This window comes from Anopheles coluzzii, chromosome 3, assembly GCF_943734685.1.
Source record: "Anopheles coluzzii chromosome 3, AcolN3, whole genome shotgun sequence".
NCBI lineage: Eukaryota > Metazoa > Arthropoda > Insecta > Diptera > Culicidae > Anopheles > Anopheles coluzzii.
The window spans coordinates 20310089-20328036 of NC_064671.1; the positions used below are offsets into that span (position 1 = coordinate 20310089).

Genomic DNA, 17948 nt, shown 5'->3' on the forward strand with positions numbered 1-17948 from the left:
GCTTCAAATGAATCGGGTCTGATCTTTCATTGAAAGGTAGTGTAGTATCGTTACCATGACCACATCCTAACCGTGCAACCAGACAGACCATCCAAAAAGCGTCGCACTGTGAAGCCAAAATATATTACATATGATGATATTCAATGAGAAGTCCATACAAAAACAATCGCTTCACTTGGTGAAATTGACTCCAAATGTCTGGTTGTATGGTAAGGTTAGAGAGCGTAGATTACCCAGCAGCTGAGCGTAAACTTGTACAAACTATAGATCAACGGTGAGCGAATTTTTCAAAGAATTTTCTAACTATTGACCCTTTTACTATAAATTTGGACTATAATGAATTTTTTATGGCGGCCGGTCTCGTAGTACAGTCGTCAACTCGTACGACTTAACAACATCTGAACAATATCTGAAGGTCTAACATACATACTGAAAAAAAACATGCCCGTCATGGGTTCAATCCCCAAATAGATCGCGCCGCGCCATACGTAGGACTGACTATCCTGCTATGGGGGGGAATCAATTAGTCACTGAAAGCCAAGCTCACAAATGGGTACAGGCAGGCCTTGGCCGACATCGGTTGTTGAGCCAAAGAAAAAAAAATGAATTTTATGAGTGAATATAAAGCTGTTTTAACCGAAATTTGCCGAATTTTCTATACATATCCTACCGATAACCGTTAAAACAATCTAGTCACGCCGCGCCAGCAACCGGCCTGCTGAAATCAAATGCTCCTAGTCAAAAATCCATCGCTTAAAGTCTAAAGTAGATGCTAGTTAAGAATCTATTGCGACAATGCAAAACAGTATGCTGCTAGTCCAAACTTTATTGAAAACCCCTGTAAGACAAGCGTGAAGAGATCAATAAAGAGAACAATCATTCGTGTTGAGACTCCTGAGTAGAACACCACAGGCATGATGTATTTCCATCCTTTTTCTGCAATTTTGTCAAAACCAATGATCGGTTGCAATACTTCAAATCATTTCAGCACACTTTCTAGACACCTTCTAACGTTACGTTGTATTCTGTCAACATCACAAGCATTGATACTCCAATCATTCCACTCCAATCGCAAAACACTACTGTTTGCTATTTTGTTACTATGAATTATAAGCACTTTAAAACGATGTTTCCAACCAACCAAGCTGTGTGTAAGTGAGTGCCACTCAAAAATCGTTTCAACCGGACGGCAGCGATCCAACGCACTGCTGGAACATGGAGAGGTTGAGATTGAGTGATTATTTGCCAGCAGGGCAGAGCGCGCGCGCTCTATATGCCGTAGGGCCAGCGTTCCACGACGACGCAGTGGCAAGGGTCTATTGTGCTGCGGGTAGACCGCGTGCAGTCGTTGTGGACGCCGGTACGTCCCCCCTCCCTCCACCTCTCGTAGTCGGTACGCGGAGTATATTAGGCGGTTCATATCGCTTGGCCTCTGCTATCAGTCGCCTCAGTCGCGGTTCGGCAGTGGTGCCCTAGAGATGTGGTTTTACTACGGCGTGATCGATTTTCTTACGTGTTGCTGCGCGTAAACCTCCCCACCCCCCAGCGAGATCTCTGCTAAAGAACCGACTGTAAAGTTTGCGATACTTACTATTAACTCATAGTGAAATTTTGAGTGCGTGTGTGATCAAACAACGAAAACGGGGTGATACATATTGGAGTTGTGATTATAATTCAATTAGCGTTTGCGGGAAGTGGTGTAGTGGTTATTTAAAAATTGCGGTACTTTAGGCATTCGGTATCAACGATCCCGCCCGCGTGTGTGTGTGTGCTATTTTTTACTTCAAACCCGGAGGGTTAGAAAATGATGTAAGTTGACAACCACAAACGCAAAAAAACGATTAACAACGCACCTCGCTGTGAGCCACGTCAAGCACCTGCGCAAAGCTTGCGGTTGTATCACTCACTGCCTGCCGAAGATCGATTTGAACCGATCGCATTAATCTTGCTATGCAACTCTGTGTGTCTGTCTGTGTGTCGTATTGTTCTGCATCTATTATTTCCTTTACATCATACAGTAGATTATATCTTGGGATCTAGAGTCTTTCTCATTTCCCTGGCACTACATGTATATCGAGCGCACCCCTGCAAACACCCTTCTATTTACGTGCACGTTGCTTATTGCGGGATTCCTACCATAGGTTACACAGTAGCAAATAAGTCGAAACTCTGATCGCGATCGACACAGAAACCGATCAGATAATGTGGATCATTCTAACCATGCGATGCGTCTCGGAAGATGTGAATTAAGGGTTGTATGCTTATGGTGATCAATGGACACCCTTTGTTCATGGGGAGGGGAAACACCCTCTCCAGTGCCTGCGTGTACCGATCGGAAAAGCCATCCGGATGAGAGGTACCACTCCTCCACACTCGCGTCAACCCGGTACTCGACTGCAAACACAGCGCCTCTAGCACAAGCTGTGGAACAAGAATGGTGGACAGGCCGCGTGCAATCATTCTGTCATGTATCGAACAAGTATTTGACATTATCTTGAAAAAGTGGGGGGTGTAGTGTACGGGGGTAAAACGGGGTTTTGTGGGGAGATTTTACAACGCTTCCCGCGATAACCACGATTCAAGAACTGCGCGTAGCACAAATGTACCTCAACCGGTAAATGAAGGCGGCGTGCTGAAGCATTCCACTACGCAGATGGCGCAGATAAAACCCTCATACGCGCACTCCATTGTTTGGCGTTATCTAGAAAGGACCAATTATGATGACGGATTTTTAATCCCGATTGCTAGAGTACACGGTAAATTGGGGATCAATGACTGGACAGTTTTGGCCAGTTCGCCCGGGTCCAGCATATCACACGTGGTTAGGCCTGTGACAAATGGTTCTTTTATTTTTAGACGAGCTAGTTTTCGGGCATCCATCAAATGCGAATGAACTTTTTTATTAGAATACATACACGGTTTAGTCTATTTCCGGTTTCGGTTTGGCGAGGTAATTTTCCAGGCCCATTACGGAACTCGTTGTACAAAATGTGCAAAACGGGTTTTTTGAGGGCTGATTTTTTTTCCAAACATGATCGTACATCTATGGAATCTATGGATGAATACATTAGAGAGAGATAATGATGGCCGCGACGCCAATGGCGACGACGATCAGCAGCAACCCATTCGTCCGTCCGTCCTCTCTATCAGGGTTGTTTCTGAATGAGAATAATAGAATTGTTGCAAAAAAGCCCTCCACACAAACACACATTATTGTTCGTATCGTGCATGTAGGGCTTGTGGGGGGATGATGGGAGACCACCCTTATTATTTGATGCAGCTGTACCATTTGGCCTTGGACGTACGGTGAGTGAGCTATAGGCATGGGAGAGCATGGCAGCATTTGGTACGTGCCCGATCCACAATGGACAACATCTCGCACAACCCCGATTCCAATGTGAAGCCAAATCAGATGGAGAGCACGGGAGATCTTGCAAAGGGAGAAAGCACCAACCCACTTCAGTGCCGCTGGAGGAGCAACAGTGATCTTTACCAAGTGCCACCGGCCGCTTATGCAATCTACTCCGTTTAAAAAAAAACTTCTTTTCATTCGCAGCTTATTGCTTCACTATGTGACACTCCGCATGACGCCCATGACTGATTGATACGGCGGTCCGTTGGTTGGTTCGTTTGCTAGCCACCGGACGGCTCGGAAAAGGGAGCTACAGGCGGGGAGATCCTTTTCTCTATTTGACTTGACGATGAATTGACAAAATAGGAGATAATTGAAAAACAACCAGCCAGGGAACCAGCCAGGGCACTACACAAAAGGTTTGATAGTAGTACCTTTCCATTTGCTCGCGCTCCCTTCCATGCTGGATCGATGGCAAACGTCGTCGATCGTCATACAGTAAGGCTGTGACTGACACAAAGCGTCGGCCAAAAATAGCTAGCAATACATTTAACACCCAATTGTGTGTTTGTGCCTTTCGGATTGCGGATGTTCGGAACAGTTTGAATGGTAATAGGAATGTGCCAAAATCGTCGATCATGCCAATACATTTGACACCCTTGTTGTGGGGTGTCTTTCCCATTGCATTCACGCTCTCTCTCTCGCTCTCTTTTTGTCTGGCGTTTTATTAATTGAAGAATAAAATAGAACAAAAGCCAGCTACACTTCCCGAAGATCAATTAAGAAACTAGGACTAGTTCAATCAATCATCACCCAATTGTGATGTACAATTGGCCTACATTTGTTGGGGACAGGCTTCCCCGCAGAGTAGCCGGAATGGGCAATAAATAGTGTTTTGCGAATTTCGTCTTTTCCCCCATCCAATTGCGGTGGTTCAATCGGAAAACAAACTGTATCCCCCGCTACGCGGGAAAGTGTGTCCATGTGTCAATCTGTCTGTATGGACTACTGTTTAACAAGCTATCAACTTTATCAATCACCTTCAATGGCGGCACAATTCCCACTTCCCACTACTTGCTATCTGCGATCTCGTTTACAAGCGTTCATGTTCGTGATGAATGTCGTTTGTGCGGCGGGTTGCACATCGCTCCCCAAAAAAACCCGCTTAAATGTTCCCCAATTTTCTTGCACACAAGGTCGTGTGACAACATCCTGCAAGGTGTGCCGAGGTAACGGGAACCCTTCAAGCTATTCGCTTTTTTCTTCTTTGCCTTCCTTTTTTCATGTTAATAGGGTTGTGTGGAACGATCGCTTCCACACTTAATTGCCGCTCCCGATCGATGATGCCTATGCTCCAGTTCGGTGCCCGATCACCTTGAACCGGCGGCCGGGCAAACATAAACAGACAAATTGGTACGCAAATTGTGCCCTTTTAGTGGTAAAAGCACCCGTCACGAAGGTAGACGCTGCCGGGAAATGGGGACAGTTGGTGAAGCAGAGGTACTAATTATCCTCACCCATCGTCATGTCGTTGTTACGGTTCTGGGTCTCCCCCTACGTATGACAACAATTAGCAACAGTAAGGGGTGTACAGTTTTATTGTTATACAAGTGCCGCACGTCTATGTCTCCACGGCTTTTGGAGAGTGGGAATGCACGTGGTCGGTTGCACTGTTGTCCACTGTCCACTCTAAACACTCTCGTTCAGGTAGGCCCGTTAGCTACCGTGTGTGGTTGGCTTGTTGGCGCCCTCCTGTAAAGCTGTTGAGCTTATTCCGACGCGTGCTGGCACTTTTGAAGCGGTTGTTAAGTTTGAAGTATTTCCCCCAGTGTGTGTGTCCGTAAGCTCACCCCAAGCGAGCAATGTCTCTAGATGAGCAATTAGTTGGTGTTCTAGGTTAAATAAAGCAAAGAATCGTTCCAAAACTGTGACCGTAGCTAACTGCTGCGCCATGCCTGAGCAAAAGGTCGTACATGTCTTCTGTGCCAAAGCATACTATCGTTTGCCGTAGCTCCATACCGAGTTATCAGTTATGATCACTTTTATTGTTCCGCCGGTTGATAAGCGTAACAGATTCCGTCGAGACAGTTCTTGGGTGGTCATCGTCACAGGGTGTGAGCTCCGGTGGGTTGGTCTACCCATTTTCTGAAGGTGGAATTCAGACGTCACGGCACTTCCGCGCCGGTTACAAGTGGATCCTACCACATACCTGAATATGGATCCCATGAGGAGCATTTAAGATTGGGAATTATTGTTTTAAGATTGGGGTGTCCCCCATCTTGCTGTGAGCTTTATGGTCTAGACTGACGCTGATAATGGTTGCTGTGAAACGCCATGAACCCGAAGAACAAAATGAAGACGAGAGTGATCTTTGTAATTAGTATTTAAACTCTTGGCAAACGATCTTCTCGTCCAGTGCTGTCTACAATAAAATACCTCTTCCAAGCTAAATACGACCTTTGCCGCTCTAGATCTTCTCGTTGGGCTCATATATCTGGCAACTCAAAACATGTAGGTGCTATCACAACAGTGTTACATCTAGTTAGGGATGGAGAGCTTTTATGGTACTGCGCACTGCATTATACGCAGAGGCTCGTGCAATCTTTTTTATTATCCTTGGATTCTACTATTCGGCAAGAATATATGGAAATTGTAGGTTTACTATAGGCTCCCATTTTAAGCAGTGACTTTAGGCGACGAACTCTACGCTCTTAGGTTACACAGGTTATAATCAGCGAATGTTGATAATTTTGGTCAAATATTCTGATATCTCATTCTGCTCCTTGGTATATTTACGAAGAATATCAGATCGCTTGGTTCAATAACCTGAATTGTTTTTTTTTTGTGTGAAACTATAAAATGGAAACCAAACAAGTTCATGTTTCGAATCTTCAAGTTCCTCCTAAAGCAATAACAATGTTCGCTTAACTTAACTTAGGTTAATAGCTCATGTGGACCCGACGTACACCCTTTTTTAGTATATTTTATTTCTGATGCCGTTAATAAAATTTAAAACAAAAATCGAGTTGCTTCTCATGTAGTCCGTGTAAGATAAACCTTCCTTCAAATTGTTTTCAATGTGGTGCGATCATCTGCTACACTGCACAGGGATCACTCGATACCCGATTCCGAGGCTGCTGCGTATGGGAGCTACGCATGCGTTGGGTTGTCTTGGGATGATATGTGACACCGCACGTGGAGCTACAGCTGAATACCCGAGGCTACAACTCGTGGGAACGCCTTGCTTGTTGATATGAGTTGCCATTATAGTAAAAATAAACATAGAGCATAAACTAAAGCACTAGATCGCAATGGTCAGAATAATGAAGAATTCTTCAATAAAAACCGCATAGAAGGAAATAAGATCATTTATGTTTGCGTAGTCAGCTCATAGCTCACCTCGAGTTACCCAGTAGTCCAATGGAGAGAAAAGACAGTTCGGCTCGAGTGAATGAATTGGGATATTCATGTACGAAACAAAAGTTTTAGTGTTCAATTCCACCGTAAAAAGATCGTTAATTTGAAAATCGTCTGTTAAGAAATTTGTGCTATATTGCCTTATCCTAGTCATATAGTTGCTGCACTTTAATACGACGATTAGCAATTGTGAATCTTCGATCGTTGTCAAAACATTGAACTCATCTTTAAGCCACACTGTCTTAAAACAAACATATTTAGATGCGATCAAGACGGCGGAAGCATTCATTAACCGTTTCTACTGTGGTGCCCATCAAGAAGAACTGTGTGAAGAGATCTTTGTAACTGGTATCCTAAATCTTGGAATTCTAGACCAAATTTGATCCTCTCATTGTGTGCTGTCTTCAAATCATACTACACAAAACCATGTGTTTGTTCCATTTTGCTCCCGTGATCTACCCCATAACCTCTTCAACCGCTCTTACAATCCTGCACCTGTGTCACGTTGCAGATTGAATGTCAATAAGAAAAAGCTTCTGCTGCTATCCGTCCTAGCAGCGATAGTGATCGTCGCCCTTGCCGTCGGCCTCACCGTCGGGCTTCGCTCGCGTGACAGCTCAGACAATCAGCATGCCCGGCTTACCGGAGCCGCCGTCACCTCCAACGGCATCGAGTGTGCCGGCATCGGTGCAGACATCCTGCGGCGCAACGGTTCGGCAGTGGATGCCGCCATTGCAACACTATTCTGCGAAGGTGTAACCTGCCCCCAGAGCATGGGTCTCGGCGGTGGCTTCCTGGCCACGATCTACATCCGCGACACCAACACGGCCGTGGCGCTGGACGCACGCGAAGTGGCACCGGCCGCCGCCACCAAGGACATGTACGTGAACCAATCGTCGGTACAGGGCGGACTGGCGGTCGCTGTGCCCGGTGAGGTGAAGGGTTACTGGGAGCTGCACCAGCGCTACGGGCGGCTGGAGTGGAAGGAGCTGGTCGAACCGACGGTACGACTGTGCCGCGAAGGCCACCTGGTAACAGGCTACCTGGAGCGCATCCTAAAAGGCCGCGAGCAGCGCATCCGCAACATACCAACGCTGCGCGATGTGTTCATCAACCCGGCCACCGATCAAACTTGGCAGGAGGGCGATCGGCTGAAGCGCCCAACGCTGGCCGACACGCTCGAGGTGATTGCGCGCGAAGGCGCGGACGCACTGTACAGCCGCAACGGGACGCTGCTGCCGATGCTGATGCGCGATCTCAAACTGTTCGGCAGCATCATCACCGAGGACGACTTTTACAATTACGAGTAGGTTATCCTTCCAGTCTGTGCGTCTGTCTGTGTCTAGGGTCAGGTATGATCTCGTCTAACGTTTTCGGCCCAATTTGCCATTCGCAGACCACGGTGGGTTGCTCCGGCACGAACCAGTATTAGAAAGTCTAGTCACGTGTACTCGTTCCCGCTGCCCGGCAGCGGTCCCGTACTGAACTACATGCTTAACATCCTGGACAACTACGACGAGCTGCGACCGGACGACCCACTGTCCTGGCACCGGATCGTGGAAAGCTTCAAGCACGGTTACGGCATGCGCACGCGCCTCGGCGACCCGGCCTTCGTGCCCGGCATCGAGGACAATCTGGACAAGCTGGCGAGCAAAACGTACGCCCGCTACATCTCGGAAACGATCCAGAACGATCGGACGCACGCCGAGTACGCACACTACGGCGCGGAGTTTTCCAACGAGCGCGACCAGGGCACGGCCCACGTGTCCATCCTTGCGCCGAACGGTGATGCCGTCGCGGTCACCAGCACCATCAACAGTGTGTAAGTGTGCTTGTGTGTGTGCTATGTCTATTGTGTGTGTGTTCCAGCACCGTTCCTCAACCTTCTCTCTCCCCCCCGTTGCTCTTTATCGTCTATCGACAGCTTGGGCGCAATGATACGCTCCCCCTCGACCGGTATCGTGTTGAACGACGAGATGGACGATTTCTCCACGCCCGGGCTGATCAACTCGTACGGGCTGCCCGCATCGCCGGCCAACTTTATCGTGCCCGGCAAACGGCCGCTCTCCTCGATGACACCGACAATCGTTACCGATGGCACGGGGGACGTGCGCATCGTGGCGGGCAGTGCGGGCGGTTCGCGCATTACCACCGCCACGATGCAGCTGATCGTGCGGCACCTGCTGTTTGGCGAAACGCTCGGCACTATCATTAGGGCGCCCCGGATGCACCATCAGCTCGCGCCGATGTCGATCGAGTACGAGAAGGGATTCGATCCGGTCGTGATCGCCGGCCTGGAAGCGCGCGGGCACGTTTGCGTGCAGGCTGCGTCGGACGGTGGGTTTGCGGCGCTGACCGCAATCGTACGCCACGCACGCGGCACACCAATGTCCACCCTCATCGAAGCAACGTACGATCCGCGACGATCGGGCAGTATCGAGATTTTGCAGGATTGCACTAGCACTAGTTGTTAATTTGTGCTGTGCGTGTGTATGTATCCATGCCAGATACATACCATTAGAATGATAGATAGAAGAAACAAACGGGCAGAGAGAGAGGCTGGAGCTGAGCGTGGGGTTCCTGTAGCGATAGCTTGCCGTTTTGTTTTAGTATTGTTGCTAGTGATATTACAATTCATTTATGTTGACACCAGTATACGTTTGTACAATCGTTACCTAGTTACCAGATTTTGTATAATAAAATGAGATTTAAAGAGCAAACATCACGTGTGCGTACGTGCGATGTATAGCAACAGCAGCATTGATGGGGACAGCTTCCTATTCTAACAGCAAATCGCACCGCTTCCTTTCCGCACGTAACACCATGACTAATCTTCGCGTACTACTAATCCAAAGCACCCTAGCGCGGTGTCATCCATCAATTACGTAACGCTTAAAACCCTTTTTTTTAACATATAATTACTATCCAATTCCTCTCAAACCCGGTCGATTTCAAACAATCTGAAGAGGGGCATAAAGTTGTGAGTCTTATTTTGTTCGAAATTGAATAAACATTGCCAAACAGCCCTTCCAAAGTATATGTAAAGAGCTACAAAAAAACATGTTTGAAAGGGTTTGCTTACTTAATAACTCAAAAGGGTCTAAGTACTTAATACTTAATTGTTAGATGTCTTAAACAATTCCTCGACGGGGGGCCTAAACGACCTACAATCTCAGTCTTCCTTTAGACGGCAAACAGTAAACGCTTGATTAAAAAAAAAAACAATAACAAACAGTGGAGCAACCCAATTAACGAAACACAATGCTTTTTTGATAAGACTGAGAATATTTTTACGGATATTACTTACTAACTTATCCGGCGCTATAATCGCATTGCGGTGTTGGTCTGCCTCAGAGGAGTCCGAACCCCCTCACGGTCTCGCACCTTCGTCTGACAGTCCGTTATCCCGGTCTTAATGGAGGACGCCTCCATGCCATCTTGCCGCCTCAATTCGGACCTACCACGCCTCCTCTGTCCTTGTGGATGGCCTAAAAATATAAAAAAAATAAAATCTCGATTTCGTTGAATCACATAATTTCCTCCTGGTGATGGGAAAATGAAATTTCCGTCGGAATCGATTCGGGCTAGCTCCAAAGTTTTCTGGAATCGATTCCGAATAGTAGGTCCCGGATCAGTTTCCGGAATCGATTGCAGAATCGGTTCTAAAATCGGCTTCTTAATTGGAATTGGCTAAAGAAATGGTTCCAGAATCATAATTGTTTCTGGAATCGTTATCGGTTCTGGAATCGGAATCGTTTCTGGAATCGGAATTGAGTTTGAAATATGTTCCGAAATAGGAATCTGTTCCGAAATAATAATCGGTTCCAGAATCGGAATCGGTTCCGGAATCAAAATCGGTTCCGGAATCGGAATCTGTTCCGGAATCAAAGTCGGCTCCGAAATCGGAATTGGCTCTGAAATCAGATTCGGCTTTGAAATCGGAGTCGGTTTCGGCATCTTTATAAGAATAGATAGTCAACTCCGGAATTGACTCCAGCATCGGAATCGGCTTCGGAGTTGATTCCGAGCACAGATTCGGAATCAGATAAGTCTGATTCCGAGCTCCCACCACTAAAGAGGAGATGATTTATTGAAGTAGGCTTCTTCCAGTGCTACATTTTGTGGCAATAGCACAGGCCAGGCCCGAAACAACAAAAATGCAATTTTAGCGTTACGTTATTAATGGATGATGCCTAAGGTGGCGTCGAAGCATGAACAGGTCATCTAGCGGGTTACGCGCCATCGATCCTGTTATCAGCGGCACGAAATTGACCGGCAAAACAGCTTAACTAACACACGTTCGCATGCCTCCAAAAATGATGGAATATACGGGGACCGTACAGGATTGCATGTAACATTTAGCTTAGTGTAGCTTCGACTGTGCATCGGTTCGGTAGTAGAGTAGTAGATTAACACACTTTCCACCAGCATGTTCTAACAGTGTTGTTTTTTAACCCCCATTAACAAGAAAAACAAATCAATGGCTTATTAAATACATTGTTTTTGCTTAAAAAAGAAATTAAGCAGTGCGTTTCGATAGAACACTCAGCGACCCGCCCCCAGCATCATGAAGCGCAGAACCATTCTCTCGCTGCTGATCGCAGCGATCATACTCACAATCCTGATCGTCGTGTTTGTGCTAGCCACGCAGGGCAACATATCACTCCCCCCTCCACCGGGTGAACCTATCGCCCATCATCACCGTAGCGGTGCGGTCGTCGCAAACGGTGCCGAGTGTGCCGCGATCGGGGCACAAATCCTGCGCCAGAATGGTACCGCCGCCGACGCTGCCATCGCCACGCTGTTCTGCGAAGGCGTGACCTGCCCGCAAAGTATGGGCCTGGGCGGTGGCTTTCTGCTGACCATCTACGACCGCCAGAACGGTACGGTGGAAACGCTAAATGCACGCGAATCGGCACCGGCCGCTGCGGAGCGCAGTATGTTGCGCGTAGCGAAGGAACGCGGCCAGGATACGCGTGGCCTTACCGTTGCCGTGCCGGGCGAGTTGAAGGGATACTGGGAGCTACACCAACGGTACGGTCGGCTGGAGTGGGCAGCACTGGTACAGCCAACGATCGAGCTGTGCGAACGGGGCCACCTGGTGACGCCCTATCTGAGCCGGATACTGGCGCGCGTTGAGCGACAACTGTACGCTGAGCCCTCGATGCGGGAAGTGTTTATCAATCCGGCAACGAACCGCACGTGGCAGGAGGGGGACACAATCAAGCGGCTGCAGCTGGCAAAAACGTTGCGCATCGTAGCGGCGGAAGGAGTGGACAGCTTGTACAGCGCAAACGGGACGCTGCTGCGCATGGTCCTGAAGGATCTGAAATCGTTCGGCAGTATTATAGAGGAGGAGGACTTTTTAAGCTACAGGTGAGAGCTGGAAGAAAAATCAAGAAAATGTTACAAAATAATGATCCTCTTTGTTCCCCCCCCCCCCCCTCTTTTCCCCTTTTTGCAGACCACGCTGGGAGGAACCGGACACGGTAACGCTGGCTGCCGGCGAACGCGTCCACTCGATCGTCGTGCCGGGCAGCGGGACGGTGCAGAACTTTATGCTGCGCGTGCTGGACGGGTACGCGAACATGAGCGCGACCGATCCGCTCAGCTGGCATCGCATCGTCGAGAGCATGAAGTTTGCGTACGGGCTGCGTACGCGCATCGGCGATCCGGTCTTCACGCCGGAAGCGGTCGCGGTCATACGCAACCTGACCGATCCCCAGTTTGCGGCGTACGTGCGCGAGCAGCTGATCAGTGACGAGCGTACGCACGACGACTTTGCGTACTATGGGGCGGAGTTTGCCGACGTGGAGGACAAGGGAACGGCCCACATCTGTGTGCTGGCGCCGAACGGTGATGCCGTGTCGGCCACAAGCACCATTAACTATCTGTAGGTGTAAATGGGGGCGAATGCGATTAACCATACCAAAAAGAAACTTATTTTTACCTTCATATTTTCTTCCAGACTTGGCGCTAAAATACGCTCCCAATCGACGGGCATCATACTGAACGATGAAATGGACGACTTTTCCACACCGGGCACGGTCAACACGTACGGGCTGCCGGCATCGCCCGCCAACTTTATAGCACCGCGCAAAATCCCACTCTCCTCGATGACACCCTCGATCGTGACCGATCGGAACGGTGCGGTCCGGATGGTGCTGGGTGGTGCGGGTGGTTCGCGCATTACCAGCGCAACGGCCATCATGATCTATCGGCATCTGGTGTTTGGTGACGATCTCGCCACGATCATGAACGAGAAGCGGCTGCACCATCAGCTGGCCCCGATGTGGGTCGACTATGAGGCTGGCTTTCCGCAGACCGTGCTGGATGGGCTGGTAGCGAAGGGGCACCGGGTGAAGGAGAAAACGCCGGACGCTGGGTTTGCAGCGGCGACCGGCATTGTGCAGGATGCAGCGGAACATCTGGTGCAGGCGGCTTACGATCCACGGCGCGGTGGCAGTGTGGAGATTGTGAAAATGTAAGGTGCGCACAGTTGAGGCGCATACGCGGGGGTAAACGTAAGGGAAACGGTTTTGGGTGGGAGTTGGTTTAAATGTAATCTTTGAAGTATTCACCGACAAATAAAATGGCACACAAACAAGTGTTTGAGGACAATAAAATGTTAGAAATTGTTTGAAACGCTAGCAACGTGTTGAACGATCACGTTCCGCGAATGAAGAGTAGATACGAAATTATGCTTATTGTGGCGTAGAACAGAGGTAACGACAATACTCTAGGATTCCATCCAAGTCTTGTCATGGTCATGGTCTATCTTTTCATGAAATATCTACTCCCATCCACGCTTGTCGCTATTAAACCATCTTCCTGGTCTGACATTATTTGCAACCGTTCATGCATTCTGGCTCAACGAAGAATTAACAAGAAAGAATTGGTTCCTTCTCCTCAACACGGCATGTTTAGAATTTGGTCAAAGATCATCCGAAGAATCAATTGCTCAAAAACGATAATTATCTACTTGAACAGTTCAAAAAATGTATCGGTAAAGGACAATATTTCATATTTCGTATCTTAGCCTTATCAATCTAAGCAGTTTAGGGAGTCCTTAAGGTCGCTTTAGACCTTGCGTGAAAGTGACTTTTTTGCTATATTTTATTGGATATTTATCATAATATGGCTTATCATACACAAGCAAACTGAAAAAAATAATTTATTACATTTCCTTGTGATTCACTGCTGACCATTATTTATTATTTCAATATTTTTTTTATTTTTTTACTAAATATCCTTTCTATTGGTGTACGATATGCAATATTCTGATAAAGATGTATTGAAATATATCAGAACCCCCCAAAACTTCAGGTTCAATTTCACTTCTAACGTGGGCTTTATTAAGAACGATTTGCTAATAATATCACCGTATGTCACTTGTGTTAAGCCGGTCTCGTAGTACAGTCGTCAACTCATACGACCTAACAACATGCCCGTCATGGGTTGGATCCCCAAATAGACCGTGCCGCCATACGTAGGAATGACTATCCTGCTATGGAGGGAAATCAATTAGTCACTGAAAGCCAAAGCCCACTAGTGGTTCAGGCAGGCCTTGACCGACAACGGTTGTTGAGCCAAAGAAGAAGAAGAAGAATGTCACTTGTGACTTCACTGTCTACAATTACGACAACATACAGGATTTACTTTTTTCTCCACTTTTTATTTTAATTCCAATTTTTTACCGTCATATCATATCCCTTTTTTATCGTTTCTGCTATTTATTGGCATCCTCCCAATATTTTTGAAAATAAAAATGATCCAATAAAAAATGAGAAACGCTTTAAGTAGGGCGAATTTAAAAAGCATATAAAATGTTTAGGAAACAACCAACACCCCAGGGATAATCTGTAATACATGTCCTCAATCTCCTCGAGATCCTCGATGTCAACTACTGTCTATCAAGTATGAGTCCACAGGTGTGTATCCAGTATCCAACCAATAATCTCTAGCATAAGAATCTCCATCATCAGAACCTCTAAGAAGTAATCAGAAGCTCACGGGGCTCCTAGTTGGTAAGATTTGTAATAATAATGAATATCCATATTATAATGCTGATGTTGTGTATTTATCCGAATCACCTAATACGACACAACCATTTCCAAGATAGTAGATCTCCTCTAACTATTCAAAATTGACGCTGTCCACCGTCCTACGCGATTTATATCACAATTATAACCACTGGATCAGATCAGTCATTCTCAATCGTTCTTCGTATGATCCCCTCTAAGCTTTAACGTAGGCGAGTTCTTTTGAAAATAGCACTATCGATTTCAAGGCTCTTTGTATAACGGCTTTTTAAACGAAGTTGAAAAACAAACATAATCGTTATCGTGTTTTGGATAAAGAATTGAGTTTTAACTGCCGAAGAGATTGTTACATCACGTTCAAACGGTAATTCTTTCATCACTGAGAATTCGGACTCAGAAGATATTCAAACGAATCTTACAACACATTAGATTATTTTATCGTTTCGTTTTTAAATGACAGTCAAGTGGTGCAATAGAATATGCGTTCTATATTACAATGCTGGCACATCCTAACATTTTTATATAAACTGTCCTTATTAACGTAAAACCGTTAATAAAAATAAAATTGACCGTTAGCTGCGACGTTAATAGCAGTCTGCTTTGACTGTTATTATTATTGTGACATAGATTTTGTTTTTTAATTGAATTGTACCCCATCGCTCTATAACTGTATCATAATTGCCCACGAACAACATTTCCTGCAAATAAAATTCCAAACATATGTTTACAATTTCGCTACCGGTTATTTTGAAATTTCAAACGCATTCCAAGGTACATCTACAACCCCTCTAGCCATCTTGCCCTTGTTTTGCCGAGTTCGCCCGATTCGGAAACTCACCATTTTCGCCCCGGCGTTGACGTTTGCCGGGCTGTCAAATTACGGCGCTACCAACTGATGACAACTTCCTACTTTTTCGGTCTTTTCGACGTACAACGTGCTGAAGGTAGGAACGGTGCATTGTTTTCCTGCCCGAAAAATAGCGCAACAACAGTGAAACCGGCCCCGCTAACCGTGTGCTTTCCCTCCCAACAGATGGCTGATAAGGCTAAGAGTGCCCCGCAGGCAGTGAAAAAGCCGGCCGTCGCCAAACCGGCGGCCACGAAGGATGCGAAGCCGAAGGAGGCCGGCGCGAAGAAGGTGAAGCGGCTGCCCGTGGTGCCGGAATCGTGGCTGAAGATTGCCAAGTGCAAGCGCGGCTGCAAACCGAATGTGCTGCTCCAGCGCCGCAAGCTGCGCGCCGTGCGGCTGCTGCGCCGCAAGCAGAACCTGCTCCGCGCCATGAACTACGAGAAGAAGTATCTGAAGACGGAGCGTGCCGTCGTGGAGCAGGCCCGCATTGCCAAGGAGAAGGGCAACATCTACATCCCGGCCGAGCCGAAGGTGGCGTTTGTCATCCGTATCCGTGGGTAAGTGGTTGGATGGTCTGAAGAAGTCCCGGCACGAAGGTAAAGTGGTGGCCCCGAAATGAATGCTAATGCATGCCTTTCTCCTCCCCCCCACCGCGTTCAGTATCAACAAGGTTGCCCCGAAGGTGCGCAAGGTGTTGCAGCTGTTCCGTCTGCGCCAGATCAACAACGGCACGTTCATCAAGCTGAACAAGGCCACCAAGAACATGCTGCGCATTGCCGAGCCCTACATTACCTACGGCTACCCGACACTGAAGTCCGTTCGTCATCTGATCTACAAGCGTGGCTTCGTAAAGGTGCGTTTCCCCCCACCTCGCAACTGATTGCGCCCGCCCCGCCATACTAACCTGCTCAATGTTCCTTCTCTCCATCCTACAGCACCGACACAGCCGCATTCCGATCACCGACAACTTCGTGATCGAGCGTAAGCTCCGTGGCCACCGCCTGCAGTGTGTGGAGGATATGGTGCACCACATCTACACCGGCGGCGCGTGCTTCAAGAAGGTGAGCAACTTCTTGTGGCCGTTCAAGCTGAACACGCCGACCGGCGGCTGGCGCAAGAAGAACAACCACTACGTCGAGGGCGGCGACTTCGGCAACCGCGAGGACAAGATCAACGAGCTGATCCAGCGTATGGTTTAAGTTTTCCCCGTAAAACACACTGCGCGTCCTTCCTGGCCTGTCCGTGCCTGGCGGCGAACAGCGGCCGCCTCACCGGGTGTGGGCAGGGGCAGATTTGTGGAAAGTTTTTTTTTTAGGTTGGTGTGTGTGTGTGCATCGAGATAAGTGGAATAAACGTGAAGAGAAAAGCCTCGAGGTGAAAAATCTAGCTGCTCTTGCGTGGAAGTGTATTTCAGCGTTAATTTCGTGTGTTACTTTGATGCCTACGTACAGCTGGGTGCGTGTGTGTGAAATGCTGCTCGGTTTAAAATGTGGCATTGTGTACGTTGGCAGAAAATGGCAGAGAGTGGTGGTGGCATTGCTTGGTTGCTATGGCGATTGAGACACATTCGAAGGTGGTGGTGGTGGTGGTGGCGTGGTGTATGTGTGCGTTCCGCTGAGGTGGTTTGTTTTGGTTCGTGATTGATTAGAGGGAGGTATTTTGTTCTTCTTCCTTGGCACGCGTGCTTGTTCTATTGGTATCCGGTGGCGTTTGTTTTGTTGCATTGTTCATACTAATGTGTTCTGGTTGTGTTTTGTGTGACCACTTTAGTCTTTTCCCACGGGGAGCTTTTCCGACAGGATGAGAAATCCTGATCTTTCAAGTGTTTAGGGGCGGTTAAGTGCTGGTATTTGTTGCTAGTTTTTAACGGTCAACGCATACAATTCTCCAAGGTTTTTGAAGTCATTGGAATGTACTCGCGGCTGTTCCGCTTATCACTCCACCGGTTTCGAATTTTGATTTTTTATTAGTTCAATACGCCAAAAGTAAACCCAACCTAGAGTAATGTAAATGCAAGCAAACGATTGTTCCAAAATTACAGCAAAATCGAGTTGAAGATACATCAATCCTACGTACCTTAAACCGATTGATTATATTTCGCTGTTTGCGGAAATATCAACAGCCTTTTGTTGGTGAATTTGCTCCACGTGGGCCCTTCATCTCGGCATACTTCACTCAGTGATCATTCGAATGGTCTCTATGGTCGCCCCACTCGGTAGCACAGGCTATGCATCAAACAAACATATCCGAATCAGGTCGTTTATTGTTCGTGCCATCCTCTACCAAA

At 47.5% G+C, this 17948-nt stretch overlaps 3 protein-coding genes across 3 annotated transcripts in view; 2 read left to right on the plus strand and 1 right to left on the minus strand.

Moving 5' to 3' along the window:
- LOC120955475 (DNA topoisomerase 2) overlaps positions 1-17948 on the minus strand; it is a 197370-nt gene that overhangs the window by 168561 nt on the left and 10861 nt on the right. The window lies entirely within an intron of this gene.
- Positions 1323-13395, plus strand: LOC120954591 (glutathione hydrolase 1 proenzyme-like). Its single transcript, XM_049609425.1, has 6 exons — positions 1323-1809; positions 7281-8075; positions 8166-8591; positions 11333-12145; positions 12234-12662; positions 12738-13395. Exons 1-6 carry the CDS (start codon positions 1805-1807, stop codon positions 13255-13257), a joined length of 2988 nt encoding a protein of 995 aa, XP_049465382.1. The 5' UTR covers positions 1323-1804; the 3' UTR covers positions 13258-13395.
- LOC120957526 (60S ribosomal protein L7) lies at positions 15666-17047 on the plus strand. The gene is made up of 4 exons (XM_040379774.2): positions 15666-15755; positions 15845-16218; positions 16322-16514; positions 16597-17047. The coding sequence occupies exons 2-4, from the start codon at positions 15845-15847 to the stop codon at positions 16858-16860; spliced, it is 831 nt and encodes a 276-aa protein (XP_040235708.2). The 5' UTR covers positions 15666-15755; the 3' UTR covers positions 16861-17047.